Source organism: Ctenopharyngodon idella, chromosome 24 (assembly GCF_019924925.1).
Source record: "Ctenopharyngodon idella isolate HZGC_01 chromosome 24, HZGC01, whole genome shotgun sequence".
NCBI lineage: Eukaryota > Metazoa > Chordata > Actinopteri > Cypriniformes > Xenocyprididae > Ctenopharyngodon > Ctenopharyngodon idella.
In genome coordinates, this window is record NC_067243.1 from 10,958,395 (window position 1) to 10,985,627 (window position 27,233).

Here is a 27,233-nt window from a genome sequence, read left to right on the forward strand (position 1 = left end):
TGTTTACAATGGTGTAGCATCTCCTCTTCTTTTCATAACAGTTTGAAGACATCTGGGCATCGAGGTTATGAGTTTCTGGAGTTTTGGTGTTGGAATTTGTTCCCATTCTTGCCTGATACAGGTTTCCAGCTGCTGAAGAGTTTGTGGTCCCCTTTGGCGTATTTTTCTCTATAGGTGAAAGATCTGGACTGCAGGCAGGACAACTCTTCTACGACGAAGCCATGCTGTTGTAATAGCTGCAGTATGTGGTTTTGCATTGTCCTGCTGAAATACACAAGGCCTTCCCTGAAATAGACATCATCTGGAGGGGAGCATATGTTGCTCTAAAACCTTTATATACCTTTCAGCATTCATAGTGCCTTCTAAAACATGCAAGCTGCCCATACTGTATGCACTTCAGAGATGCTGGCTTTTGAACTGAATGCTGATAACACACTGGAAGGTCAAGGCTCTTTAGCCCGGAGGACGCGGCGTCTGTGATTTCCAACAAGAATGTCAAATTTGGACTCTTCTGACCATAGAACACTTTTCCACTTTGAAACAGTCCATTTTAAATGAGCCTTGGCCCACAGGACACGACGGCGCTTCTGGACCATGTTCACATATGGCTTCATTTTTGCATGATAGAGCTTTAGTTGGCATCTGCAGATGTCACGACGGATTGTGTTTACCAACAGTGGTTTCTGGAAGTATTCCTGGGCCCATTTAGTAATGTCATTGACACAATCATGCCGATGAGTGATGCAGTGTCGTCTGAGGGCCCGAAGACCACGGGCATCCAATAAAGGTCTTCGGCCTTGTCCCTTACGCACAGAGATTTCTCCAGTTTCACTGAATCTTTTGATGATGTTACGCGCTGTAGGTGATTCACAGCTCTGCCTATCTTTACTTCTGAGAGACTCTGCCTCTCTAAGACATCCCTTTTATTGCTAATCATGTTACAGACCTGATATTAATTAACTTCATTAGTTGCTAGATGTTCCCCCAGCTGAATCTTTTCAAAATCTTATGCTTTTTCAGCCATTTGTTGACCCCATGCCAACTTTTTTTAAACCTGTATCAGGCATCAAATTTGAAATGAGCTCATTTAGTGGATAAAAGTGTAAAATTTCTGTTTAAACATTTGTTATGTTATCTATGTTCTACTGTGAATAAAATATTGGCTCATGTGATTTGAAAGTCTTTTAGCTTTCATTTTATTCAAATTAAAAAAATGTCCCAACATTTCCGGAATTCGGGTTGTATTACATTTATGCAACAGTAATATTTTCACAGTATTTCAATGTTTCAATGTTTGCATGAAGCCTATTATGTCAATATTATGTATGCAAAGGTCACTGTCAATCAGTGTAACCATTTTGATTTGTTGACCTATAATGCAAAGTTCTATCATGACAACTCTCGGAAAGATTGGAAAGGTACAGAGACTTGCTGCTGCCAATATATTCACAGACATTGGTGTGAGCATGTAAGACATGCTGCTGCAAATGTAACATACATGAAATAACCCACCGTAGCAGATCTCTACAGGTGGAGCCGGGGAAGGTGGAGGGTTTCTGAAAGCACGCTGCAGACTGCTAACAGCAACACTACTGTTATTTGAATGTTGAGACGCAGCTTATTGGCCACTGATGCAACAACAACCAATCAGCTGCGCTATAGATGATAATGCGATCGCTACCAAATTGAGTTTAAAAACCTGCAAATGACCACAAATTACAATCTAGATACAACATACAATCATTTGTATTGCATATAATCTTGCATGCTATATAGTACGTACAGACAATATGAAATGGGATGCAGGTCTCAAATCAAGTTCATTGGAGATTTACTGAAAAACAAGCTCATAATTTACAATGTAGGCATCACTGTAGACATACAGCAGATGATCTCTGGGGTCATAGTTTAGAAACTCAATATTAGTCTGCATCTTCTTAATGTGAATTCTCAAATCGTATCGCTCTTCACTGGTTTTGGTGTCATAAGAGTAAAAGATCTCTTCTGTTTCTGAATTCAGGTAACGAGTAGCATAAAGCACACCACACACCATGAAGGTGTTTGTGACGGTCCTTTTATAAAGAGAAGTGGACCATGTTTGGTTCAAAACAGGCGGGTTACTAGTCTCAACTTTACTGATAATCACATTTCCGAAGTTGCTTGTGGACGCGTATATAACATAGACGCCCGATTCATCTGTGGCAAAATCCATATCTGTATAGGTGTATGTTGCGCCGAGGTGTGCAAATGGAAACTTGTTGTTGTAACCTGCATCTTTAGATAAAGCCACAGTACTGACAGAACGAGTCTTCATGTTGAACTGACAGACAGAGTATGTGTTGTAACAGTTATAGTAGAGCGCATTGCCATACATGACCATGTTTGGCCCCTGAATTGTGTTTGTTGTAGGGTTGTAGCTTGATATATATGTATCTGTTGGGCCTATACCTACTAAAAGAGTACTCAATGTATTGTACTGGCGGATAAAGTGGCCATACACATTACTACTTGACAGCACCACCAGCCAATACTTTTTCTCGTCTCCTGGAGCCGGCTTTACATCTCGACCCCAAGCACCATAAGGATAGGAGGTGCCGTATACTGTGAGGGAATACGTTCTAGGTCCTGATACATTGACCATACGGCCCAGACCACAGCGACCTAAAAACAGAAGAAAACTGTGTAAGAAAGCTCACTATGAAATCAAAATTGACAATACTTATTTTTAATGGAATATTGCAGTGTTTATTATAAATAATTTATCCAGAAAAGACTATCGCAACTTCCACTTCATGCCGACTTTAAGGGACTATTGGGGTCTTTAGCGTACCTGAGGAAACTGTTGGAGGAGGTGCTGTAGCCTTGAGCTCTTCTTTGCACTCTTTCAAGTTCTTCTTGATCTGGCTCTCTCTATATTTTTTTAACGTTTGCATTTTATCAAACTTCTCCAACTTCACCATTGAGTCCTTCATAGCTTCAAGCTATAAAAGGGTGAAAAATAAGAATTTGGGCAATTAAAAAATGAGTAATGAAACAATATTTCAAAAAACTGCAGAAATGTCCCATCATTTATCATCCGTTACCATTTAATTAATATTAATGTCAGTGGTCACTTTCTTTTACATTGTTATCTGACCTGTATTTGAAGATCTACATCATGGTAACAACTTTACAAGAAGTTTTTGTTTGTTAAGTAAGAAATATGGTATGAGAGGCTGTGCCATATCGTGAATAAGTCACGGCTGAAGGGCGTTGTTAGGCACGACGCGAAGCCGTGATTTATTCATGATACAGCACTAGCCTCGAGTGCCTTATTGCTATTATAAAACGGTTACCACACAATACAAATATTAAAGCCAAAAAATATGTTGTATCAATGCAACTTTCATGAAGTAAACTTTCACTAAAAACCTTCCTTCCACCAGAAAAAATAGTCCCTGACCGCAACAGAAGCAACAGCAACAGAAGTTACATTATTACACCATTAGATGGCGGCAAAGACTGTCTTTATGAATGTGTCAGTCAGTAGCGAAGACTTTTACACTGAAAAGACTGAATTGTTGTGAACACGGAACAAGACGCAACTGACAAGCGCTGTCAGTTACGGAAAAAAACCCTTAACTGTTAAAAGGACAAGATAATACATCAGACATTTAAACAGATTTTTTTTATGAACATAGGACTGACCTGAAGGAAAATGCTAAATCTGAATGCAGGTAATAAACTCGCTCACTCGATCTCTTTCTCACAGTACTCTTCTACATAATACAGTAAGCTTTAATGAACAAAATCAATTGAGAACAAACAGTTTACATTGCTAAGAGTGGTTGCTAAGGGTGTTGAGTAGTGATACACAGAACTGTTGGTTGAAGCAATCATAGTCATGTTTTATCGTGAATAAAACACAGCTATTGACCAATCAGAATCAAGGACAGGAAGTAACCGTTTATAACATTAGTTAACATGAACTAATAATGAACAACACTTCTACAGCATTTATTTTTCTTAATGTTAACATATAGTAATACATTATTAAAATCAAGTTGTATTTGTTGACATTAGTTAACTGTGAAGTAACATAAACAATGAACAATTATATTTTTACTAACATTAAGAAAGATTAATAAATGCTTTAAAAATATATGTTGTTCATGTTAGCTAATGCATTAATGTTAGCAAACCAAACCTTATAGTTTTACCTATATTTCTTATATTTATTATTATTGTTTTTTTATTTATGAGATTGTTACTTTGAGGCTGTTGTTTTATGTTTATGTAAATCTACTTAAGCTATATTTCTGTTATTTACATTTATAATTAAAATTACTTTCTGTTTGTGATAATTATTTTAGTGCTTTTTCTTAGAAAGTAAGTACTTTACATTGCAGCAGATTTACACTTTTTTTGTACAGCAAGTCACCTGATCTGCAGTCTGTACACTGAGATGCTGGTAATTTTTGGTGGTCCTGTTGAGTTTGTCGACGAGGTCCTGAATCTCAGAAATCTCTAACTCAATGATGCGCAGAGACACAGCCCCATTGATATTCCTGTTATCCTCCTTTTCTAGCATGATCACGTTGTCCTCTAGTTGCTTGATGCCGTTGTTGTAGGCCCAGCACAAGCCTGTCTAAGTCTGTCATCTGCGGATATTTACATTTACATTATTAATGTAATTTGATTTAATTTACTTAAATGATTTAAAATGCAATTGAATTAAATATAATAAGAGGGGAAAAGGTGTAATTTAAACATCTTTTTTTTTTTTTTTACCTTTTCTAAAGTGATGGTCTCAATGCACTGTAAAGCAGTGGTCTCTACTTCCGTTAGTTCATTCTTAGGAAAAGGAGGGTCTACATTTTTTAGATCGCACACACATTCTTTCCCTCTCACTGACTGTGAAACCCAAATGACAGGAAAATACATTATAAAAGAATACAAACAAAACAATATATGAACTCTCTGAAATATATTAGACACAGTACTCCGAGAAATAAGGTGTTAATAATAATTAATTGTAAAATGACTTTATTTTTCTTACCTGAGAGAAACTTAGATGAATGATAATCATCAAAATGAATGCATTAGACTGACTCATCTCTAGAGGAAAGGAACCTTAAATCCTCAGAATAAACAACTTTGTGTGATAGCAGCAGAGTTTTAAAGCCATATCATTATGGTGAAATAATAAAAGTGAGAGAGACATCTTCATTTTTTTGGGCGAAGCAGGTCATCTGTCGCAACAGAGCTTGCTTTTCATTTTTAACCCTTTTCTCACTGTCTAAATGATGCTCAAACGTACTAATGGTGACTTGAAGATTTGTTTGAATTTCTTAATTTCAAAGATTAATGTATTGTCACTTAAATCTTTCATAGATGTACAAAAGTTTAAAAAAATGTGTTAGTTGAAAATTAATGTAAAACATGATAAATGAAGAAATAAGAGAGGATGTGTTGTCTTATCTCTGTGGTCACCTTTGGGAGGTCCATGAGTAGAGTAAAATTGTAATGGTTACAGCTGTGATAACATGAATTGGCAACAAAATTTGGCCTCACAATTTCACCAAGGTGTTGCTCAATACAGCAGCGTTTGCAACATCTAACGTTTGTGTGCAGGTTAAAGTAGGCCTACACACACACACACACACACACAGAGAGAGAGAGAGAGAGAGAGAGAGAGAGAGAGAGAGAAAGAGAGAGAGAGAGAGAGTTTGGGAACCCATAGTATGCGCATGCGCATTCAGGAAGAGTCAGGACCACCGAATGAGGTATACCGATAGTTATGATTATTTTATGATACGCGAACCCCCTCACCCCCAAATGAATAAAGCACAAATCATTATATACGATAACAATAAGTTGATTATTTTGCAAGAAGCGAGCTGTTGTTGGCTGTTGAGCTGTCTTGTATTAGCCTAACAAGCCATCCGTGTCATCAAATGTGAGGTACAAAAGAAACGTAATCATAATATTAATGTTAAAATTATCATATTAAACACACACACGAAATAAATATTCGAAATACACGAAATGATAATGCCCTGCTATTATTGTTAAAAGAAGTAATCGTAGACACCTCGAACTCCTGCCTGGGTATTGAAAAGCTAATTTCAGCTAATATCTGCTTGGGAAACTTCACTCACCGTCACGACGACCACCTTCACAGGAAAACAACTTTTAACAGAGTTTAACTGAAATGACAGCACTGCATACAAACAAACAACAGAGGGCAGTGTAAGCACACAATGGGTTATAACCCATATCGCTACACATCTATATATGAATATATAAATTAAGCATAGGCTAATGCTAGCCTACATTTTGCAAATGTATCTGTGTGTAGTGTTTGTTTGTATGCTTTAGTAAACCAGCACTAATATTTTCACTCAAATTTATTTCAAGAACCAAAATGTGTGATACACATTTAAATGATTTTACAAAACCATGTCAAATATGTAAAGTCATAAAATACATTATACAGTATAGTTCATTGAATTTCCTGAAACATGGTTTCATATGTCACAATGTAGGCATCACTGTAGACATACAGCAAATGATCTCTGGGGTTATAATTCATATACTTAATATTAGTCTGCATCTTCTTAATGTGAATTCTCAAATCGTATCGCTCTTCATTGGTTTTGGTGTCATAAGAGTAAAAGACCTCTTCTATTTCTTTATCCAGGTAACGAGTAGCATAAAGCACACCACACACCATGAAGGTGTTTGTGATGGTCCTTTTGTGAAGAGAAGTGGGCCATGTTTGGTTCAAAACAGGCGGGTTACTAGTCTCAACTTTACTGATAATCACATTTCCGAAGTTGCTTGTGGATGCGTATATAACATAGACACCTGATTCATCTGTGGCAAAATCCATATCTGTATAGGTGTATGTTGCGCCGAGGTGTGCGAATGGAAACTTGTTGTTGTAACCTGCATCATTAGGTAAAGCCACAGTACTGACAGAACGAGTCGACATGTTGAACTGACAGACAGAGTATGTGTTGTAACAGTTATAGTAGAGCGCATTGCCATACATGACCATGTTTGGCCCCTGAATTGTGTTTGTTGTAGGGTTGGAGCTTGATATATATGTATCTGTTGGTCCTATACCTAATATAAGAGTACTCAATGTACCATACTGGCGGATGAAGTTGCCATGTACATTACTGCTTGACAGCACCACCAGCCAGTAGTTCTCGTCTCCTGGAGCAGGATTTGCATCTCGACCCCAAGCACCGAAACTGTAGGATGTTCCATACACAGTGAGTGAATACGTTTTAGGTCCTGATACATTGACCATGCGGCCCAGACCACAGTGACCTGAAAATAAAGCAAAAATGTAAGTCTAATACATTAGCGCAGGGGCGTCCAATCCTGTTTTTGGAGGGCCAATGTCCTGCAGAGTTTAGCTCAAACACTTGCCTGTAGGTCTGAAGACCTTCACTGCATCCAAAATCGCATACATGTATAGTAGGTACTATATTTGGTTTGCGACTGTTAAAAAAGTACATTCTATATGTTTTTAGTATGAAGGAAATTTGGATGTACTACATCCGCCATGTTGTTACTGTCATGTGACCTTCCAGTGTCAGTTGCGTCGCTTCGCTGCCATTCATAAATCCTCTACCGTGGCCTCATGGGATAGTAAAGTGTCCATCGAATGCTCATTTCATAATCTCGGCGGAAGTAGGTCATCTGGGCTCTTTTCACCCACTGTTTTTCAAATACTATGTATTCGGACATACTACTTTGTTGGCATATTATTTTCACATACTATAGATAGTAGGGTTGTCAAAAGTGCCGACTTCAGTACCAAGTCGGTACTGAAATTTAAATAATGTGACGATACCAGCATTTCCCCCTAGCATTCTGAGTGCTGTTGAGCGGATTCTTAAACACCTCTGATTGGCTATTGTGTTCACTCGCTCAACAGATATGTCTGTGATTGGCTACAATGATCAACGCTTCAAAAGTCAGTACTGAAATGTGACGATACCGGCATTTCCCCCTAGCATTTTGAGTGCCACTGACTAAAACATGTTTTAAATAGACATCTTTGTCAGTGGCACTCAAAATGCTAGGGGGAAATGCCGGTATCGTCACATTTCAGTACTGACTTGGTACCGAAGTCGGCTCTTTTTGACAGCCCGATATTGCAGTGCTTAGCTGGTTCATGTGTGTTTAATTAGGGCTGAAGCTAAACTCTACAGGATAGTTGCCCTCCAGGAGCAGGTTTGGACACTCGTGCTTTAACACTTTAGCTGTGGCTACATAATAACAGTTTATACGTGCCTGGGGAAAGTGTAGGAGCTGGTGTTGTACTATTGAGCACATCTTTGCACCGTTCCAGGTCCCTCTTAATACGCTGGTTCTCACGCTGTTTCACCATCACCTGCATGTGGTCAAACTTCTCAAGCTCCTCCATCGTTTCCTCCATATCCTGAAGCTGTAGGAATGAAGGTTTAAATAAGAATAAGCAAAGTGCACAAAATTCACAAAATGTCCCAGTGAAATAATATTGAGGAATTGCAGACCTGAAAAGTATTTAAAAAGGCAAATCTCTGTTTAATATGTTCTTGATTAATTGATTAATTAATATTAATATTTTTTTTCTTGGCATGACATAAATTTGTACATATTGAAATGCACTGCAGAAAATAATAAAAACAATAAATAAAAAGAGGAAATATCTAAACTTCATTTAAATACGCTGTAAATTCAATATTTAAATTTATTTTAAATAAACATTTACATTTAATTCAATTAAATATTTCATTTAATGTTATACATTTTAAAAATCATCATGTTCTACGACACCTAACATAACTATAAAACAAATTTTTAATAATTTGATCCTTTTTTTCCATCTTATAAACGCAAATGTACGTGATGGTTAATTTTACTCTTAGCAATTAACACATTACATAAAATTGTTATAGAAATGTAAAAGTGCTGTGGTGTCGATAAATTCACCTCTGCAGAAGTTTGTAGACTAAGCTGCTGGTATTTGTTGGTGGTCCTGTTGAGTTTGTTCAGAAGGTCTTGAATCTCCGCTAACTCTAATTCAATAATGCGTAAAGACACGGCTGCATACAGATTTCCATTGTCTTCTTTTTCCAGCATGGACACATTGTCCAGAAGCTGCCCGATACGTTGTTGCAGACCCAACACAAGGCTGTCAATCTCTGTCATCTGCACACAATTGAAGAGAAAACAACATTGCTTCAATAACAGATTGTACAGAATTATACGGCAAACTGTAAAATAAGTTTTTAACTTAATGACTGATTTGCAATCATAAACACCTCAATACTATGTTTTGATATTTTTCTACCTTTTCTGAAGTGATGTTCCCAGTGCATTGTGAAGCAGTGAACTCAACGTTCAAGAGTTTATTCTCAGGGAAAGCAGGATCAGAACTTTGCAGCTCACACACACAGTCCTTCCCTCTCACTGACTGTGGAGATGAAATAAGAGGGCATAAGTAATTCCAACATACAAGCAAAATTACACTTCAAAAAAAAAAAAGAAGATGTATTACTAAATTTGATAAACACTTTTTTTTAAGAAACAATGTTAAAAAAAAAAAATGTTAATAAAATGTCAGTTAAATGTTACCTGTGACAAAATTAGAGGAATGACGACCATCAAAATGAACATGTTTGACTGACTCATGTTTGAGATAGAAAAGATTGGGATCCTGTAGCCTTGACTATGAAACGCAGTTTCGCGTGACAGAAGCAGAGATTTAAAGCCAAAAACCCAGGATTGGTTAGTGAGCCGACAGTGCTGACATGAGAAAAATGATGAAATAAGGAAGTTCATCACCTGATCCTGCAAATATTTTGAGATTGCAAAAGGGTATATATATATATTGTATATATGTATATATTATATATATAGTTGCAAGAAAATGTATGTGAACCACTTGTAGAATCTGTGAAAATGTGAATAATTTTAACAAAATAAGAGAGATCATACAAAATGTATGTTATTTTTTATTTAGTACTGTCCTGAGTAAGATATTTTACATAAAAGATTTTTATATATAGTCGACAAGAAAAAAAAAAAAAAAAAGCTGAATTTATTAAAATGGCCCGGGTCAAAAGTTTGTGAATCATTGTTTCTTAATACTGTGTGTCGTTACCTGTTTTTATGTTTTGTGATGGCCGTTCATGAGTCCCTTGTTTGTCCTGTAAAGTTTCTTCAGTTTTCAAACTTTTTTTTTTTTGCATATTTGAACCCTTTACAACAGTGACTGTATGATTTTGAGATCAATCTTTTCACACTGAGGACAACTGAGGGACTCAAACACAACTATTAAAAAAGTTTCAAACATTCACTGATGCTCCAGAAGGAAACACGATGCATTAAGAGTCGGGGGGTGAAAACTTTTGAACAGGATGAAGCTGTCCATTTTTTTCTTATTTTGTTGAAATATCTTTTTTTTTTTTTTCATTTAGTACTGCCCTTTGGAAGCAACAGAAGATACTTGCATACAATTTACCTTGATCTTCAAATTCAAAAAGTTTTCACCTTAAAACTTTGAACCTTTTTTAATAGTTGTGTTTGAGTCCCTCAGTTGTCCTCAGTGTAAAAAGATGGAGCTCAAAATCATACAGTCACTGCTGGAAAGGGTTTAAATATGCAAAAAGTGCTTGAATATATATATTCATACACACATATATTTGATCCTCTTATGTGATTTTTACCAATATAAGAATTAAGTATATACAACAAATGTTAAAAAATCATATTATCAACACCAATACCAATTGTAAGCAGAATACCAGATTTTTGCTGACATGAGAAAAAGTTAAAAAATTGTCCTCTTCATGAATGAAAATTTTCCTTGAAATCTTCATTAGTAAAATAGATGTATTTACATATTTTTGTTATATTGTACTGACGTAAGAAAAACTAAAACTAGTTAACCAAAAGATTGTGTTTCCTTAATTTCTGTTGTTTCAGTATCATGCAGTACTGAAATCAGTTTGCAGCCTTCATGATATAATAAAAGTGCAGATGTTGGCATAAAATCTATAATGAACTGGGGTTGAAAATTTTTAGGGGGGAACTTGTGGTAGAATTTTCCCACATTTCTCAACTAAATTTCTTCCTGAATTGCTGAAATGAACCATATGTGCAATTTCACATCCTCTTCAACAGACCCCCCAAAACTGCAAATTAGCATAACTAAAATTTGCGTCATCTTAGTGTTTGCATGGTGGTTTAAAGCAGATCTTTAGTCTTTCAGTCCATTCGGTCAACATGTTCGTCTACCTGCTGCTCCTCCTCACAGTCATCGTAAGTTTTTTATTTGTGTCTTGAATTAGCTCACAGGTTTCTACAATTCTGATATCTCTGAAAAATAATTAAGAAATTATGATAGAACTTGTGTATGAATGACATAGTAATCTAATTGTGTTTGTACATAAGGCGACTGTCGAGGCTCAGAGAGTTCCAGGTCTACAGAAGACAGATTCATGTTTGTGCAAAATAAACAACTCTCTCTGGACGTTCCCTGCTGTACAGTTTGTGGAAGTCACAAAACAGGTCCAGAACTGTGAGGAGAATCTGAATGAATTCGAAGAAAAGGTAAGGTACCAGTTAAGCTTCTTTATAACAGTCGCAACTACAATGCATTGATTTTTAGATGTTCTTCATTTAAATTGAGAAGAATCTTGAATTAAGGCAATATCAATTAACTACTTCCAGTTGAGGAACACAGATGCAGAACTGCCATTGATGACAGCCACTCTTCAGAATATCACAGCCCGTCTGAAAGCATTTAGTTACCTTCACACAAGTGGACTGTACAACGCCCTTCACCTGCGACAGCTGAACCAGGAACTCGAGGAAATCCATCAAATTGTCAATGAAGCACACATGCAGAACCCCAACAACGAGACACATAACCTGCTAAGTGAGGTAGACATTGATGACAAACAAATATTTCTAAGCTATTTTCTTTTTGTGATCAGTGTTTCAAATCATTCTCGAATGACAGAACTATTTAAACAAAATAATAGTGAATGTGATCACAGTTTTTAATGACACCATCTGTGTTGTTCTCAGTTAAATAAGGCAAACCATGATGTCCAGAGGATGTACAAAGATGATTTCTTCAACCTGGAGACCATGAAGAAGAGGTTACGTAACCTCAACAACCGAGCACAGGCTTGCAAGACCATACCGAACAATTTCAGAAGTAAGTACATTACTATTTGTGAGATTTTTTTTTTTCTCTGAAGGAAGGATATAGAAACATAATATCTTTCAAATGCCATTTAAGGTTCAAACAAACTAAGAAAAGGCTCAAACTGTGTAACTACAATTACTTGCAGGCACTTGTCATCAGCGTATCATGACCAGAATAAGTACTCCAAGTGTCACCAAGCTCAATTCCTTTAGCAAGTCCTATATTTCTGGTGCCTGGGGTCGTGATGCCCTACTAACCAATAAGGAACGTTATTGGGAACACTGTTTGGTGAGTGGACACAAGCATGGGAACACAATCAGGGTGTACAACTCACGTGAAGACTTCATGGCCAACAAGAACTACAAAGATGAACAGATAGCATCATCCTACAGTGACAAAAATGCTGTTCAGGGCTCTGGCACTATACTGTACGACAATACCGTATTTTACCAATGCTACAGCACTGCTGAAATCTGCAGCTTCAACATTACGACAAAAGCAACCAAACGTATGAAACTGGATGGTGCCGGAATCGACAACAAGTTCCCTTTCTGCTACTACAGCTGCCGTGATTGGACAGACATCGACCTGGAGGCTGATCAAGACGCCGTGTGGGTTATATATGCCACCGAGGAGAACCACGGGAACATTGTTGTGAGTCGCTTAGACCCGCTGGAGCTCAATATCACACATACCTGGAAGACACATCTCTTTAAGAGGTCCGTCACCAGCACGTTTATGGTGTGCGGGGTCCTGTATGCTACGCGCTATGTTAGTATTTACCAAGAAGAGGTGTTTTATGCCTTTGATACAACCACTGGTCAAGAAATAAACATTCTTTCTTTGCCTTTTGAGAAGGTTTCTGCTGGAATAGCCAATCTGAACTACAATCCTGTTGACGGGAAACTCTACTTGTATAATGATGCCTATCTTTTAGCATATGATACCTTATTTTGAGGGCGTTTCAAATGCAATTACCCAATAAAAAGTGTGTTGTGTTTCAAATTCAAAACTGGTCTTGTTTATTTTTCCAAAGTGGGTATATAGATGGTCAGAGACTTTTACTTCTGGCAGCCAAGAGAGCAACTCTCAAAACATGACATTCATAAACTACTGCATATGAGACAGAGGTACAAATAAACATACACACAAACGCAAAAATAACAAATATTCCCAAAAATGTGACAATTGACATCAAACAATTAACATTTGTCTCTCAAGTCTGCAATAAAAGGTACAAAATTTATAATGAAAACAATCCAACTTACATCGCCATCAGACATGCCTAAAAATCTGATGAAAATCAATGCATAATAAATAAATACAGTATGTTTTATGCATATAATCATATCATACATTGCACTTCATATATTTTAATGTAGAATGCAGCAGTTTAATCAACAGCCTCCAGCGCCCTCTGGTGTCTGGATTAAAGGTTCTTCAGATGGTGCTATTTCTTGCTCTTCTGTTCCTGGTTTTGAATGCTCCTGGTCAGTCTGTTCCTGATCATCTGGAAATTAGACAATCCAATATGTTCAAAACACTTTATGTTGCATGTTGTTCCTTACAACTCAACTTTAGCTTTAGCTATGAGACAAAAAGCATTTTTATTGGATGAGGCACGTTCAAATGTGTTGTAAAACAGCTGATGTTCACACACTTGTGACTTGTTGCTTTTCATAAACAACCTACAATTGACCATTCGCAAAGACCCGCCCCCTTTAGTTACCGTTGCTATGTCCGACAAGCCATGCCAATCTCTCGCCACACATCATGTTCTCACGCAGTGAAAAATACATCGCAGAGCAAAGAGGACACTTACAACGTGTCTACAGACAAGACAGAGCAGGTTACTTTTGATATGAAACAAAGTCTCAAATTTCAAATTTTTAAAGAAATTTAAACAATAAATACCATTTTGTGGCTCTTTAATGTGTCCTGACAGATTGCTGTACCGCCTCAGTTCAAGTGGCTCGTGAACCGATCATCTCTTCCTACTAGTTCATTTATAGCATCAAATAAACATGAATGAACATCAGAAGGAATGTCGTTTGAACCACGGAAAGACGTCAGTACACACCATTTTTCAAGTTCAAGTCCACCTACGTTAATCTGCTAAGTCCCCTGACTGCTTTGTCAGACAAAATGGCGGATTTGGCGTTATGACTGGTTAGATCGCCTGTCAATCAAACTCCTGGCGAAGGGTCAATTAAGGTCAATATTACTTGCTGGAAGATTTGTGATTATTATTGTATGTGTGTGAATGTTTTTTTTATTATTGAACACTGGTATCTTTTATCATTTACTCCACTTCATATCATGCTTAAAATGTCCTATTTCTTCACTAAATGTCTACTTGTTTTGACTGAAGCGAATTCACACTTGTTGAGTACTCATTATTGTTCCTCTCTTCGCTTGCTTTTTATAGACAGCATCGATCTTATGGGTTTTTCTATGTCCTTCCCTGTTGAGCCAGTGGAGCTTTATGACTCATTATAACTCTGTTCTATGAGTCACAGGCTAGAAGACAAGCGGCTCTTATAATTGGATGTGCGAGCAAAGGTCAGTCTGAGCTTGTTATTGGTCAGGTGCTTCAAAAGGATATCATGGTCGCTTAGTCAATATGACAGGCAGAGATCTTGTGGTTAACCATTACAACAGCACATGAGCATTTTAGAGCAACTGTTCAAATCAGCTGAGATTGGAGGGTATCATATGTGCCGTTTGGAGCTAAGTAAATGTGAATGACCACTGCTAGATGAAACAAACACTCACCTGAGTCTGAGTCATTGCTGCCTAACAGTTTTTGTGCATTCTTCAGCCTGTACATCAAGAACCTGTTTTCTACAGAAATTAGTAAAATGGATACATTTAGATAGACTAAATACATTTAGATTACATTGGCCCTCATCTAACACTTAAAGGGTTAGTTCACCCAAAAATGAAAATAATGTCATTAATGACTCACCTTCATGTCATTCCAAACCCGTAAGACCTTCGTTCATCTTTGGAACACAAATTAAGATATTTTTGATGAAATCCGATGGCAGTCATCGGATTCATGTGAAGTCAACAGTTCATGTGACTATAGTGGTTCTACCTTAATATTATAAAGTGACGAGAATACTTTTTGTGCGCCAAAAAACCGATTGTGATGGCCGATTTAAAAACACTGCTTCATGAAGCTTCAAATCTTTTGTTTCGAATCAGTGATTCGGAGCGCCAAAGTCACATGATTTCAGCAGTTTGACACACAATCCGAATCACTGATTCAAAACAAAAGATTTGTTTTTTTGGCGCACAAAAAGTATTCTCGTCGCTTTATAATATTAAGGTTAAACCACTGTACTCACATGAACTGTTTTAAATATATCTTTAGTAGCTTTCTGGGTGTCTGAAAGTGTTAATTATCTTGCTGGCTGTGTTCTGAAGATGAATGAAGGTCTTGCGGGTTTGGAATGACATGAGGGTGAGTAATTAATGACATTATTTTCATTTTTGGGTGAACTAACCCTTTAATGTAAAATTGGAAGGCAAAATTGGGGTATAATGAATTTGCACCTGTACAAACATACCTACATCATGCCTCTTTCGTTTTTCGAGTTCTAGTTTGGAGTTGAGACGGTCCACTTCCTCACGTTGTAGACCTAGCTGAAAAACCACTCGCCATGGAAGTGCACACACACACACATACATACATTAGAAAATTGACATAGATACACAGTCTGTCTGTGATTATAACGAATTGACACCTTTCAGTAAGTAAGAGGACCATCAAATATTGTGCAAAATGTAATATCACCTGTTCACGTAAGGTCTTGACTTCTTTGAGTAGCCTGGTGACACATACCACCTGTTGCTGATATGCATAGAGAGCCTGTAACCTTCTAATAAACAGAGACACCACTAATCTTGTAATCAGATGTTGTTTAATACATTTTAGATTATTAGTGGTGCTTGCTAAGATTATTGCTCATATTTAGGGTTAGAACAAACCTAGCAAACGCATTGCAACCACTCAGAACAGAAGTCAGTGAAGATTAACTCACGCCATATCCATGTCCGTCTCCAACTCTCGTAAACTCAGGGAGAAAACAGGATTTCTCATCTCTAGGTCTAAAGGGAAATGTGTTGAATGAAAACATCAAGTTGTAATTGTGTGTTCATGAGTGTGTGTGTGTGTGTGTGTGTGTGTGTGTGTGTGCCTCACCTGTAGTAAAAGGTGGCAGGTAGCTCATGAGAATACTGTTGGTCCAGTCATCTTTCAGCTCTCTGTGCAGTATACCAAAACAAAACTTTCAGAAGTTATCGAGTATTGTTAAATAAAATTTGAATAAAATTTTTATATGATTGCTTAATAAACATAGATGAATAACAGTCAAACCAAAATTTATTCAGGCACCTTGAACATTTCATTCATTAATACAGTTTATTAACTATAGTTTAAAAAAAATGGTAATAAAATATGACAAGACAAGTTAAACTGTGTCAGAAAAAGTAATCTTAATTATGTCATATAACACTTAAGAAAAACATGGTCAGGTCAAAGTGTCTGAATAATTTTTGGTTCCAAATTTTTATCAGTTTTACTGGTAGTCCACTGTGTGAAGAATTTTTGGGTATAATATGTCACAGTTTACTTTATTTTGCATAAATGAACTATGGTGTCCTGCACCCACTAGTAAAAATGTACCAAAAATGTCTGAGTAATTTTTGGTTTGACTGTATTTTTGATTGTATTATCAGTTTTATTTCAGCATTATTTATACTATTATAGTATTTATTAAGACTTTGAATTAGCTTTTATTTTTATATTTTCAATTTTCATTTTAGTTTAAGTTTTAGTAATTTTGTTATGTGCTTTCGTAATTTTTATTAGTTTTTATGTATATTTCTGTTTATTTAAAATTTAGTAATTTTAGTAATTTAAAATGTAGTAAAATTTAGTAATTCTATATAAACATATTAATTTTGGTTATTTGCAAAGGCAACATTTTTATTTTTCATCTAAGTTTAAAATTTAAGGTTTATATTTTACATTATTCCAGCTTTACTTCAATTACAAAAACTGATTTTAATAGTTTTTGTTAACAATAACAACACTGTTTATTATTATTGCATTATTGTTGTTTTAAAATGGTTGTTTTAATAAATAAAAGTTAAAAGTTCTGTCAAAGTTAATGTATAATGCATGATTAGATATTTTTATTAAATAACTAATAAATATTTTTGAATACCTAAATATTTTTTTTTTAAAAAGGAACTTAATGCATTAACTACAGAAACATTTTAAGATTTATTGCAATTAAATATTAAACTAGCCCTAATTATTAATAAAATTAATTTATTGCATTTATAAATTTATACAGTATACCACCTGGCGTAAGACGGCACTGTTTGTTTAAACAATAATAAAATAATCAGCAACTCCTGCCTCATATCCGCTGTCAATAAAGACATATTGGTCTCACAGACGCAGCAAGATTTTTAATAATCAGCATAAAGTCTAGTCCAGTTTTCAGCGTATTCTGGCTAAGAATGACCCACTTAGATGGACCATCTGTTCAATTGCCTTGTTTTATATGGCATTTAGAGGAAAGTAAATATGATTGCCATTTTGAGAAAGTCATTTTTGTGAGATGGTCCATGGGCGGACTGTGAGCGTGATTTTTGTATTTACATTTATTGTGTGATTTTTAAATTTAGATTTTAATTCCTGCATCTCTGTGACAGCACAACATGTAGTGTGGGACAGCATTATCTGTACTTGAACTTGTCATTGAGGAGGAGGTCATCTGTGAACTCGTGTCGTTTGAAGAAACCTATTGCATCTGTGTCAACGTGAGCAACAAGTGCATCATATTGTCCTACTACAGACTGAGTCTTCAGCAGCTGAAACAAAGCCAGTAAACAAACAAAAGAATTATAACCATCAGACTGAAGTTAAGAGAAACCAAGTATTTACAAAAAACTAAATAGCAGTACTACATACAGTCAACAGAGGGCAGTGTCTAAGCAAAATACAAACTTCGAGGCCGTGTTTATTAACTTGCACCCCAAGTAATTGTTAAGACACAGCAGCACTGATATACAGTGTCATTCACAACTATTCAAAGCAGAACATGTACAAGAAGTTTGGCAAGGTCTAAACACAAGCAATTTGTGCTTATGTTTACCTCCATGATGTAGCTGCCAATCCCAAGGCGCCAGTAGCGTTTCCTAACAGCCAAAAGAGACAGCTGAAGCACCGTTTCTCCTGTAGACCTAGTTTCACAGACAGAAACAGAAGTCTGTGACTTCTGAAACAGAACTCCAACTCATTAGATCAGCATATTGCTTGATTTCCCGAGAAACATCCCTTTTAACTGTCAGAACATGTTTCCACATTCTAGTAAGGGTGTGTGTATGGCAGACACTTGAGGTTAAACTTAAACCACAGGCCATGTGGAAGCCATTGGCACAAATACAGAGTGCAGAAGAGGGAAAGGAGCGAGAGAGGAAGCTAAAGTCTCTCATTGACTGGTAATAACACCCCACAGTCAGCAGGGCAGGGCACATTTCTCCACTCTTCAGCCCCTCTGGACTGGAAATAGACTCAGGGTGGAGCAACAGCATTCAGTGGGATCTCATAATGACAAGGCTTGTTTCAGTTTGATGATATAAATAAAGTCTTTTTTAGAAATCCTGGATGGATTCCACTCATAAAGAGCTGAAATGCTGACTGAGGCTTCAGGGAAGGACAGTTAGGAGCTTGTTCTTGCAGGTGGACTAAGTTTGATTTAGACTTGTGGATTGTAGGTGGAAGATGATTTTGCACAGAAGATATTCTATTACCTTTTAATGCAAAAAGAACGAAACAGACCAAATGGAAAGTTTTGTAAATCAGTCAAATGCAATAAAAAGTATGTGAATGGGAGTAGGGTTTTAAGGGGTTGTTGTAATCATCACACCTGAGAGCTTTTGAATCGAATAAGATAATATGAAAATAATTTTGCGCATCCCTAGTTTGCATGTGTATGAAGTTTGGTGTGAACATCCCTTGTTGAATGCAACAAATTAGCTCGACTTTGGTTTACATTTTGTGTAATATCCATATTTTGTCTGTTAAACTTCCTCTTTATTGCAAAAAATGACTTTGAAATGCAATTGACAAAGCTTTACTGCATTGCCAGATGATGTTATAAGATACTAACAGAAGAAATGTATCTTGCTTTAAACCATTAGTGTTTTATTTCACAAAATAGTATTATATGGCTCTTTCACAGCTGTTTGATTGAATCAGGCACAGTGCTTGTACTTTGCTTACAGTAGCTTGACTTCATAGCAGGCAGCAGCCACGATCAGAGATTCAACTCCTACGGCGGATGACGGGATCTTTCCGTCTTCTCCTAGTACTGCTCTTCTTTCTTTCCTATCCCTCGCTCCTTCCACAAACTCCTGTAGGCCGTCACAGAATTGCTCCCAAGACCATCTACAGGGAAACAGAGGTTCATACAAACTTTATCTTAAAAATGTTCTGGATTTTTTTTTATTAACAGAACAGTAACTAGAAGACTTGAAACTATAAGAAGCATGACTGCAATCAAATGTTAAAATAATTATTTGGATATTCACACACCCTTACATTAAAGGCACACTATGTAGTTTTCGCCTCCAGAGGTCGCTTATACAGCCAGTGGAAAGAATCCGACGAGACTCGGGCAGAAATCATGTTCATGGATGAGCTAATGTATTAAAGATTTATTAACATTACTATCGTATGAAGCGGGGTGTGGCTGAAAACCGTTGGAGTGGAACGAGGCCGCTCGAGCGATTGCTAATGAGAGACAAATGCGACACACGACTCGAGCGCAGCGTAATTATAATGCCGCAGATGACCGCTTCCGCTTCTTTCGGTCATGAGTATGTGGCGTAATGCAGCGCTGATTTATCATATTAGATACATTTGAGTGTTGAAAGTTGTTATAATGCTACTCTTTGCATTCACTCAGCAGCTGCTATGAGACACTTGTTGCACACTGTAGTAAGCTAGATGGATATTAATCATGGTAAAACATGGTACTCAAGAAAAATGAGATTTAAACAATAAGACTGACTGTGTTGTAATGATTAGTTTTCTGTCAATAAATGTATCAAAACTGTTGCTCACCTGTCTAATAAAACATAATATATTAAAGCGTCTTTGTCGTTTCATGATTCTGGTAAAAAATTGCTTATTTCTCTGGATTTAAACATTCTTGGAAACATTTGGGATAATAATAGTACACAGTAATAGTACACAAGTCAACAAAATATATAACACTGTTCTAGTGGTTTTTGGATATTTCAATCTAAAAATCTTACATATTGTGCCTTTAAGTATTATCAAAATTAAAATTTTATTCTTTTTGTGAATCTGGGTAGCAATTTTGTACAAAACCAACCAACTTTTCGCCATCTTCAACAATATTCTATCACACTATGCACTAACATTGTCCCAGTCAGTGACCATAATAGGATACAATTGTCACTGAAACTGGATAACACAGTTGCATTAACATAGAAACTAACCGGCATACATGCATGGTGGCATTTGTCATTGTTATTGACCATAATAAGGTCATGATGATCTCTGTTAAATTTATTCCTTCCAAAATGTCATAAATAAATAAATATTCACTCCAGTTCACTCCTTTCCAAATCTGTGCCTATAGGAGGAGGGATGGAGCTGATAAGCAACACTTGGCAAACTGTTTACCAAAGAGGATCTGGGAAAAAGCCTTCGTAATCCCATTATCTTTAACAGAATCAGCAAGCGATTTGTGTCAAATCATGTCATATTCTGTCTCATTAATTCTTATTCGGAATGATTGATTAATTTTCAATCAAGTGTTTCTGACAAAACACAATTATATGGCTTCAGAAGACCTGAAACAGTCATTTTTATGATACTTTTGTGATGTTTTTGAGTCTATTTTGGTGTTTACAGCATCAATGGATACTCTTTATTAGCATTTGTGGTTCCATGAAGATCCTTTAACAACCATGGAACCTTTTAAGGTTTCACAAAAGGCTCTTTATAGTGAAAAAAAAGGTTCTTCAGATTATTAAAATGTTCTTCACACTAAGAAAATAATGGTTTTCTGTTGGTCAATGCAGCGATACCAGTTGTGAAATCTGTGTGGGGAAAGTTTTCACCCTCACACGAAATTCCTAATCGTGTGGATTCATATTCAAATGACTGGATTTCCCACTTGAAAACGGAACAACGGCAAATGTGAGCACACCTTTAGAGTTACTTTTTAAAAAAGCTCAACCTGTTACTTGTCCCCACTTCTGGCGTCTCCTCTGAGGTTTCCTCTGGATCCTCTTCAGAGTCGCTGTATAGCTCAGCGAGCAGCTTGTGTGTGGAATTGGGTCTGTCTGTTGTTTTACAGGGCACCGGGCTCACATTTGTCCTCTTGTTTCTGGAAGTCCTGCCCCTATAGTCCTCTAAAACATCTGCAAAGAGAAATCAGCATAAAAGTGCCCTTAGGCAAACACTCATGCTCACTAGCATAATTTATGCTCCATTGCCCAACCAAGGTGAATTACATACCTGCATGGTCCCGTGATAAAATAATAGTACGTATCCCAGGGTAGTGCACTGTTTCGTGCACATCTCTGGGGCCGACATCAGGCAAGGATGTGTCCAACAAAGCCACCACAGCCCGAAGAACATCCTCATTCCTTATCTGCAAGATCAAGAGAATCTCTGAGCACACATGCTCGCACAAACATATGCATGTAAATGTCAACACAGCACACAAAAAAATCAAAATATCTGCCTCAGGTTATGAAGAAAAGAGCAGTGGACTCAAGACGTCATGCGGCCAGCAATTCAGAGCAAAAGGACGACTGCAGCATGACGCCCACCCCCCACACCAGTGTTTGCAAAGCTCTAGCTGTGAAGCAGTGGGGAAAAATCCATTCAATTAAGACTGGGAGTTCCTGGACAACACGATGGGAAGCTGAAATGTAACCTATATTCCTGATCGTGCTGGCTCTATAATTTCATATTTTGTGGAGTGAGAGCTATAAAAGCCCAGATAAAATTTCAAAAACAAGGAGGGAGTTAATATGTGGAAAGGAAGTGGAATACAGCACTCAATAATCAATAAACATCAATAAAGGGAAAGCAAGCAAGATAATAAAAGAGGCTAAGTGGGACTGAAATGAATTAGCGTGTGGGTGGGTGTAAGTGTATGGGCGTGTATGAGGCAATTTTTCACATTTATGTTGTTCCAAATCCAAGTGAGCTGCCTACATAGGAAGCATTTTAAGGCACTCCTGATGCAAAGACTCTTCCAAAAAAAGGATGCAACTTAATTATGTTGCCTACTAATATACAGTATTTCACAGAAGTGAGTACACCCCTCACATTTTTGCAAATATTTTATTATACCTTTTCATATGACAACACTGAAGAAATGACACTTTGCTACAATGTAAAGTAGTGAGTGTACAGCTTGTATAACAGTGTAAATTTGCTGTCCCCTCAAAATAACTCAACACACAGCCATTAATGTCTAAACCACTGGCCACAAAAGTGAGTACACCCCTAAGTGAAAATGTCCAAATTGGGCCCAAAGTGTCAATATTTTGTTTGGCCACCATTATTTTCCAGCACTGCCTTAACCCTCTTGGGCATTGAGTTCACCAGAGCTTCACAGGTTGCCACTGGAGTCCTCTTCCACTCCTCCATGATGAAATCACGGATGTTGGTGGATGTTAGAGACCTTGCGCTCCTCCACCTTCCGTTTGAGGATGCCCCACAGATGCTCAATAGGGTTTAGGTCTGGAGACATTCTTTAGCAAGGCAGTGGGCGTCTTGGAAGTGTGTTTGGGGTCGTTATCATGTTGGAATACTGCCCTGCGGCCCAGTCTCTGAAGGGAGAGGATCATGCTCTGCTTCAGTATGTCACAGTACATGTTGGCATTCATGGTTCCCTTAATGAACTGTAGCTCCCCAGTGCCGGCAGCACTCATGCAGCCCCAGACCATGACACTCCCACCACCATGCTTGACTGTAGGCAAGATACACTTGTTTTTGTACTCCTCACCTGGTTGCCACCACACACGCTCAACACCATCTGAACCAAATAAGTTTATCTTGGTCTCATCAGACCACAGGTCATGGTTCCAGTAATCTATGTCCTTAGTCTGCTTGTCTTCAGCAAACTGTTTGCGGGCTTTCTTGTGCATCATCTTTAGAAGAGGCTTCCTTCTGGGATGACAGCCATGCAGACCAATTTGATGCAGTGTGCGACATATGGTCTGAGCACTGACAGGCTGACCCCCCACCCCTTCAACCTCTGCAGCAATGCTGGCAGCACTCATACGTCTATTTCCCAAACACAACCTCTGGATATGACGCTGAGCACATGCACTCAACTTCTTTGGTCGACCATGGCGAGGCCTGTTCTGAATGGAACCTGTCCTGTTAAACCGCTGTATGGTCTTGGCCACCGTGCTGCAGCTCAGTTTCAGGGTCTTGGCAATCTTCTTATAGCCTACGTCATCTTTATGTAGAGCAACAATTCTTTTTTTCAGATCCTCAGAGAGTTCTTTGCCATGAGGTGCCATGTTGAACTTCCAGTGACCAGTATGAGAGAGTGAGAGCGATAACACCAAATTTAACACACCTGCTCCCCATTCACACCTGAGACCTTGTAACACTAACGAGTCACATGACACCGGGGAGAGAAAATGGCTAATTGGGCCCAATTTGAACATTTTCACTTTTGTGGCCAGCCGTTTAGACATTAATGGCTGTGTGTTGAGTTATTTTGAGGGGACAGCAAATTTACACTGTTATACAAGCTGTACACTCACTACTTTACATTGTAGCAAAGTGTCATTTCTTCAGTGTTGTCACATGAAAAGGTATAATAAAATATTTACAAAAATGTGAGGGGTGTGCTCACTTCTGTGAGATACTGTACCTTCTTTTGGCCAAATTCTAATGTATATATCCTTTGTGGAGAAGGCAATCCGAGAGAATATTGCAGTCTCTATAAATATATGTTTACACTTAAAAGTACATTTATTTTTCTTACAAAAATGCATCACTTCACTTCAGAAGGCCTTTATTAACCCCTTTTATGATGGATGGATGTGCTTTTTTGGGCTTCAAAATCTCGGTTACTATTCACTCCCATTGTAAATCTTGGAAGAGCCAGAATATTTTTTAATATAATTCTGATTGTGTTTGACTGAAAGAAGAAAGTCATATACACCTAGGATGGCTTGAGGGTGAGTAAATTATGGGATAATTTTTTGTGAATCTAATCTAATTGATTTGTCCAAAGTTTGAACTGACAAAATTAAAAAAAGTTATCTCATCTTTTGGGAAGTACATTAAAAAAAAATACTCCAAAAAGAAACAAAATATAATGAGTTGAGATTTCTAAGGACAGTCCCTTAAAAAGCAGCAGCCTATCTAGGCAGTAAACAGCAAGGCAGCTCACTGGGTTTTTAGAGGTTTGTTTAAACAACAACGATGTACTAAAAACTGTTTATGTGTTTTGGCCATTCATTTTCACGACAACAGCATTTTGAGCAACAGCATTTTGACAACTCGCACTCTGGAGGGTAAACCCTTTGAAGGGATTAGGGCATAGGGATGAGCCCTTCCGAATGGATGCAGGGACTATGTGAAAATTGCAAAGGAAGTTTTCTGTTTTTAGTTGAAAATGGTGTTGTGTAAACTGCCCCTAAGTGTTCATAATAAATGTATTTATTGTTGTAATATGCTGGTGTAGTAAGCATATCTGTGATCATCCTGAACTCTTTAGCCTTTCAAATGTGGTATCTTTAAAATTTTTTTGGAGATGAACCAAAGCACAGAGAAATCTTTCCAAATCCAAAATAGCACTCGAGACCTCACCAACAAAAAGATATGAGAGCAAGAGAAAACACTGCAAATGCCTTGTGATATTTGCATTGTTTGGTGGGATGCTTATACCAATATTTCCCATCATTTCCAATCATTTACAGTTAAATCTAGTTATAAATGACAACCTTTATGGGAAATCAAATTTTGTACTTCTAGTGTGATATCGATCTAGTTCTTTAGTAAGAATGTTAATGTAAAATAAAAGAGAAAGGTATATGCTGACTGTAGGCAGAATTGCAGGAGCATCTCTGGTTTGGAAGAGTTGGTGGAAGTTGATTATGATGGGTTGAGCACTTAAATCACCCATGAAATGAACACTGTGGTGACGGACCACACATCCCTCCATCGCTCACCGTAGACCAGCTAAAAAGAGAGGACAAAGCTTTATAAACATTCATGAAATGAAACTTTATAACACTTGGCCCTGCTATAAGGGAGTTTTATAGAGGACACTGGGGCTAGTTGTCCCATACTGAAATATATTCTCAGGACAACAGTATTTTTCATAAATATCCATCTTTTGTACAGTAATTTTGTTACATTTATAAATTACTTTTGGCTAAAACAGTATTTTAAAATGTTTTTTACGTTTGTGTTTTTTTATGAATTGTTTTTGTTTCGTTCATAATTTTGTTCATGGTTGACTGTTTACTTTTTAACTTAAAATAAACTATAAATCCTTTCAATACAAATGTGAAAGATGGGCTTTTTGGAGAGTATTCGGGGAGTATTTCATATTTTAAACAAAAGTAACGTTACTTTACTTAAATCCGCTTCAGTAAACAGCAGGTTCCCATTTTTATGACAACTTAACCATATAGTGGCCCGCTATTGAGACATGTTGTCACAAACGTGTTAAATAAACTATGCTATTAACGATGGAAATATAACTTTTTGTCGTCAAGACGTCGAGTTACGCACAAACGTTGACGTTGAAAAATAAAACAATGGGAAAGGGGATTGTGTGACAACTAACCCCAGTCTCCCGTATATCCATTTGTTTATTCCTGTTTAAAATCAACAGTGTGTAATATCTATTCATATGTAACGTTAAAGCTGTAAATGAAGCTAAATACCTCTAATGCCTGCTTCAGAAACGTTGATAGCTTAGACACCTTCCTTCGCAAACTTGGCTGCGTTGTGCTGTTAGGCACTTGGACAGCCAGTGTAACTATGGCAACGGTGGAGCTGGAACTCAATCGCAGTGTCTCCTGGGATCTGGAGTCCCCAATAACGAACATGCGATGACCACCTATGACGGTTTCTTTTCCACTGGGTGGTTCTTAAAGGGATAGTTCCCCCAAAATAAAAATCGGTCATATTTTACACACCATCAAAGCTAAAATTACTTACTTTATTGCGTTGAACACAAACGGGGTGTTAGGTATAATAATAGCCTCAGTCATGCATTCACATTAGAAAAAAGTCAATGGTCAATTGTTTTGTTTTATGTTCCACCGAAGAAGTAGTAAAGTAGAGGTGTTTCGTTCATTAACAAATCTTTTAAGTGAACAAATCATATCAACCAACTCAGATCAAACTCTCTCTTTTTTGAGTCGCTGTTTGAGTCTGAACAAACGGAATGAACTGAGGAAACTCGGGCAGCATCCGAAATTGCATACTTCCCTACTAGTAGGCGAAAAACAATATGACACAAAATAAGTATGTCCAAATTCTCAGTAGGATGACCTACTTCTTCTGGCGAGATTCTGAAGTGTGCATACAGTGGACACTTTACTATCCCATGAGGCCACTGGGGAGGATTTGTGAGTGGCAGTGAAGCAATGCAACTGACGCTGGTAGGTCACATGATAAGGGTAACATGGCGATTGTAGTAAGTCTTACTATACACATTGATTCATAGTAGAACATACTTTTTTTATCGGTTGCAGCAAAGTAATTACTTATTCAAAATAAGTAGCCTACCTACTCAAGAAAGTATGCGATTTCGGACACAACTTTGTTCTTGAACTAAATAAACAAACTAGGCATTTTGTTAATGAAAAAAATGAGTGAACTGTGCTGTCAACATTATAGGCCTAGTATTAACCAACTAAATGAGAATGTTGTCTTAAATTTTAATAACGAGTATAGGCTAACAGCCTATTGCTGCGT

The 27,233-nt window shown here is 37.2% G+C and overlaps 3 protein-coding genes and 1 pseudogene across 9 annotated transcripts; 1 reads left to right on the plus strand and 3 right to left on the minus strand.

Moving 5' to 3' along the window:
• Positions 1–1,179: 1,179 nt before the first annotated feature.
• On the minus strand, positions 1,180–6,348 carry LOC127507558 (olfactomedin-4-like; annotated as a pseudogene).
• A 26-nt stretch (positions 6,349–6,374) lies between these two features.
• Positions 6,375–9,806, minus strand: LOC127507557 (olfactomedin-4-like). The gene is made up of 5 exons (XM_051884758.1): positions 9,619–9,806; positions 9,335–9,457; positions 8,974–9,192; positions 8,293–8,446; positions 6,375–7,320 (listed from the first exon to the last, which is right to left on the minus strand). The coding sequence occupies exons 1-5, from the start codon at positions 9,673–9,675 to the stop codon at positions 6,485–6,487; spliced, it is 1,389 nt and encodes a 462-aa protein (XP_051740718.1). The 5' UTR covers positions 9,676–9,806; the 3' UTR covers positions 6,375–6,484.
• Positions 9,807–11,155: 1,349 nt separating this feature from the next.
• Positions 11,156–13,214, plus strand: LOC127507238 (olfactomedin-like). The gene is made up of 5 exons (XM_051884213.1): positions 11,156–11,307; positions 11,440–11,598; positions 11,719–11,931; positions 12,079–12,211; positions 12,348–13,214. Exons 1-5 carry the CDS (start codon positions 11,272–11,274, stop codon positions 13,157–13,159), a joined length of 1,353 nt encoding a protein of 450 aa, XP_051740173.1. The 5' UTR covers positions 11,156–11,271; the 3' UTR covers positions 13,160–13,214.
• On the minus strand, positions 13,196–27,029 carry si:dkeyp-50b9.1 (uncharacterized). Of its 7 annotated transcripts, XM_051884210.1 has the most exons (14): positions 26,195–27,026; positions 25,422–25,481; positions 21,780–21,915; positions 21,499–21,682; positions 19,509–19,673; positions 18,379–18,466; positions 17,970–18,094; positions 16,413–16,474; positions 16,252–16,318; positions 16,005–16,089; positions 15,778–15,853; positions 14,978–15,046; positions 14,117–14,199; positions 13,721–14,031 (listed from the first exon to the last, which is right to left on the minus strand). In XM_051884210.1, exons 1-13 carry the CDS (start codon positions 26,357–26,359, stop codon positions 14,162–14,164), a joined length of 1,320 nt encoding a protein of 439 aa, XP_051740170.1. In that variant the 5' UTR covers positions 26,360–27,026; the 3' UTR covers positions 13,721–14,031; positions 14,117–14,161. The 7 variants fall into 7 exon arrangements, 5 of the variants coding, with proteins under 5 accessions (XP_051740168.1, XP_051740171.1, XP_051740170.1 ...); XR_007928294.1 differs by lacking the exons at positions 13,721–14,031; positions 14,117–14,199 and adding an exon at positions 13,196–13,712 and having other exon boundaries at positions 15,782–15,853; positions 26,195–26,988; XM_051884208.1 differs by lacking the exons at positions 13,721–14,031; positions 14,117–14,199 and adding an exon at positions 13,196–13,712 and having other exon boundaries at positions 26,195–26,981.
• Positions 27,030–27,233: the final 204 nt, after the last annotated feature.

Bases quoted from the DNA above. Each gene is read 5' to 3' on its own strand.
- LOC127507557 (XM_051884758.1), bottom strand. From the start codon at position 9,675: ATGAGTCAGTCAAACATGTTCATTTTGATGGTCGTCATTCCTCTAATT. The intron at 9,458-9,618 runs GTAACATTTAAC...TCATCTCCACAG, and splicing joins TTCCTCTAATTTTGTCACAG to TCAGTGAGAGGGAAGGACTG. The intron at 9,193-9,334 runs GTAGAAAAATAT...AATTGTGTGCAG, and splicing joins GGAACATCACTTCAGAAAAG to ATGACAGAGATTGACAGCCT.
- LOC127507238 (XM_051884213.1), top strand. From the start codon at position 11,272: ATGTTCGTCTACCTGCTGCTCCTCCTCACAGTCATC. The intron at 11,308-11,439 runs GTAAGTTTTTTA...TTTGTACATAAG, and splicing joins TGCTCCTCCTCACAGTCATC to GCGACTGTCGAGGCTCAGAG. The intron at 12,212-12,347 runs GTAAGTACATTA...AATTACTTGCAG, and splicing joins CATACCGAACAATTTCAGAA to GCACTTGTCATCAGCGTATC.
- si:dkeyp-50b9.1 (XM_051884208.1), bottom strand. From the start codon at position 26,359: ATGTTCGTTATTGGGGACTCCAGATCCCAGGAGACACTGCGATTGAGT. The intron at 25,482-26,194 runs GTATTTAGCTTC...CTCTCTTTTTAG, and splicing joins TTCTGAAGCAGGCATTAGAG to CTGGTCTACGGTGAGCGATG. The intron at 15,047-15,777 runs GTATGTTTGTAC...TAATTTCTGTAG, and splicing joins ACGAAAGAGGCATGATGTAG to AAAACAGGTTCTTGATGTAC.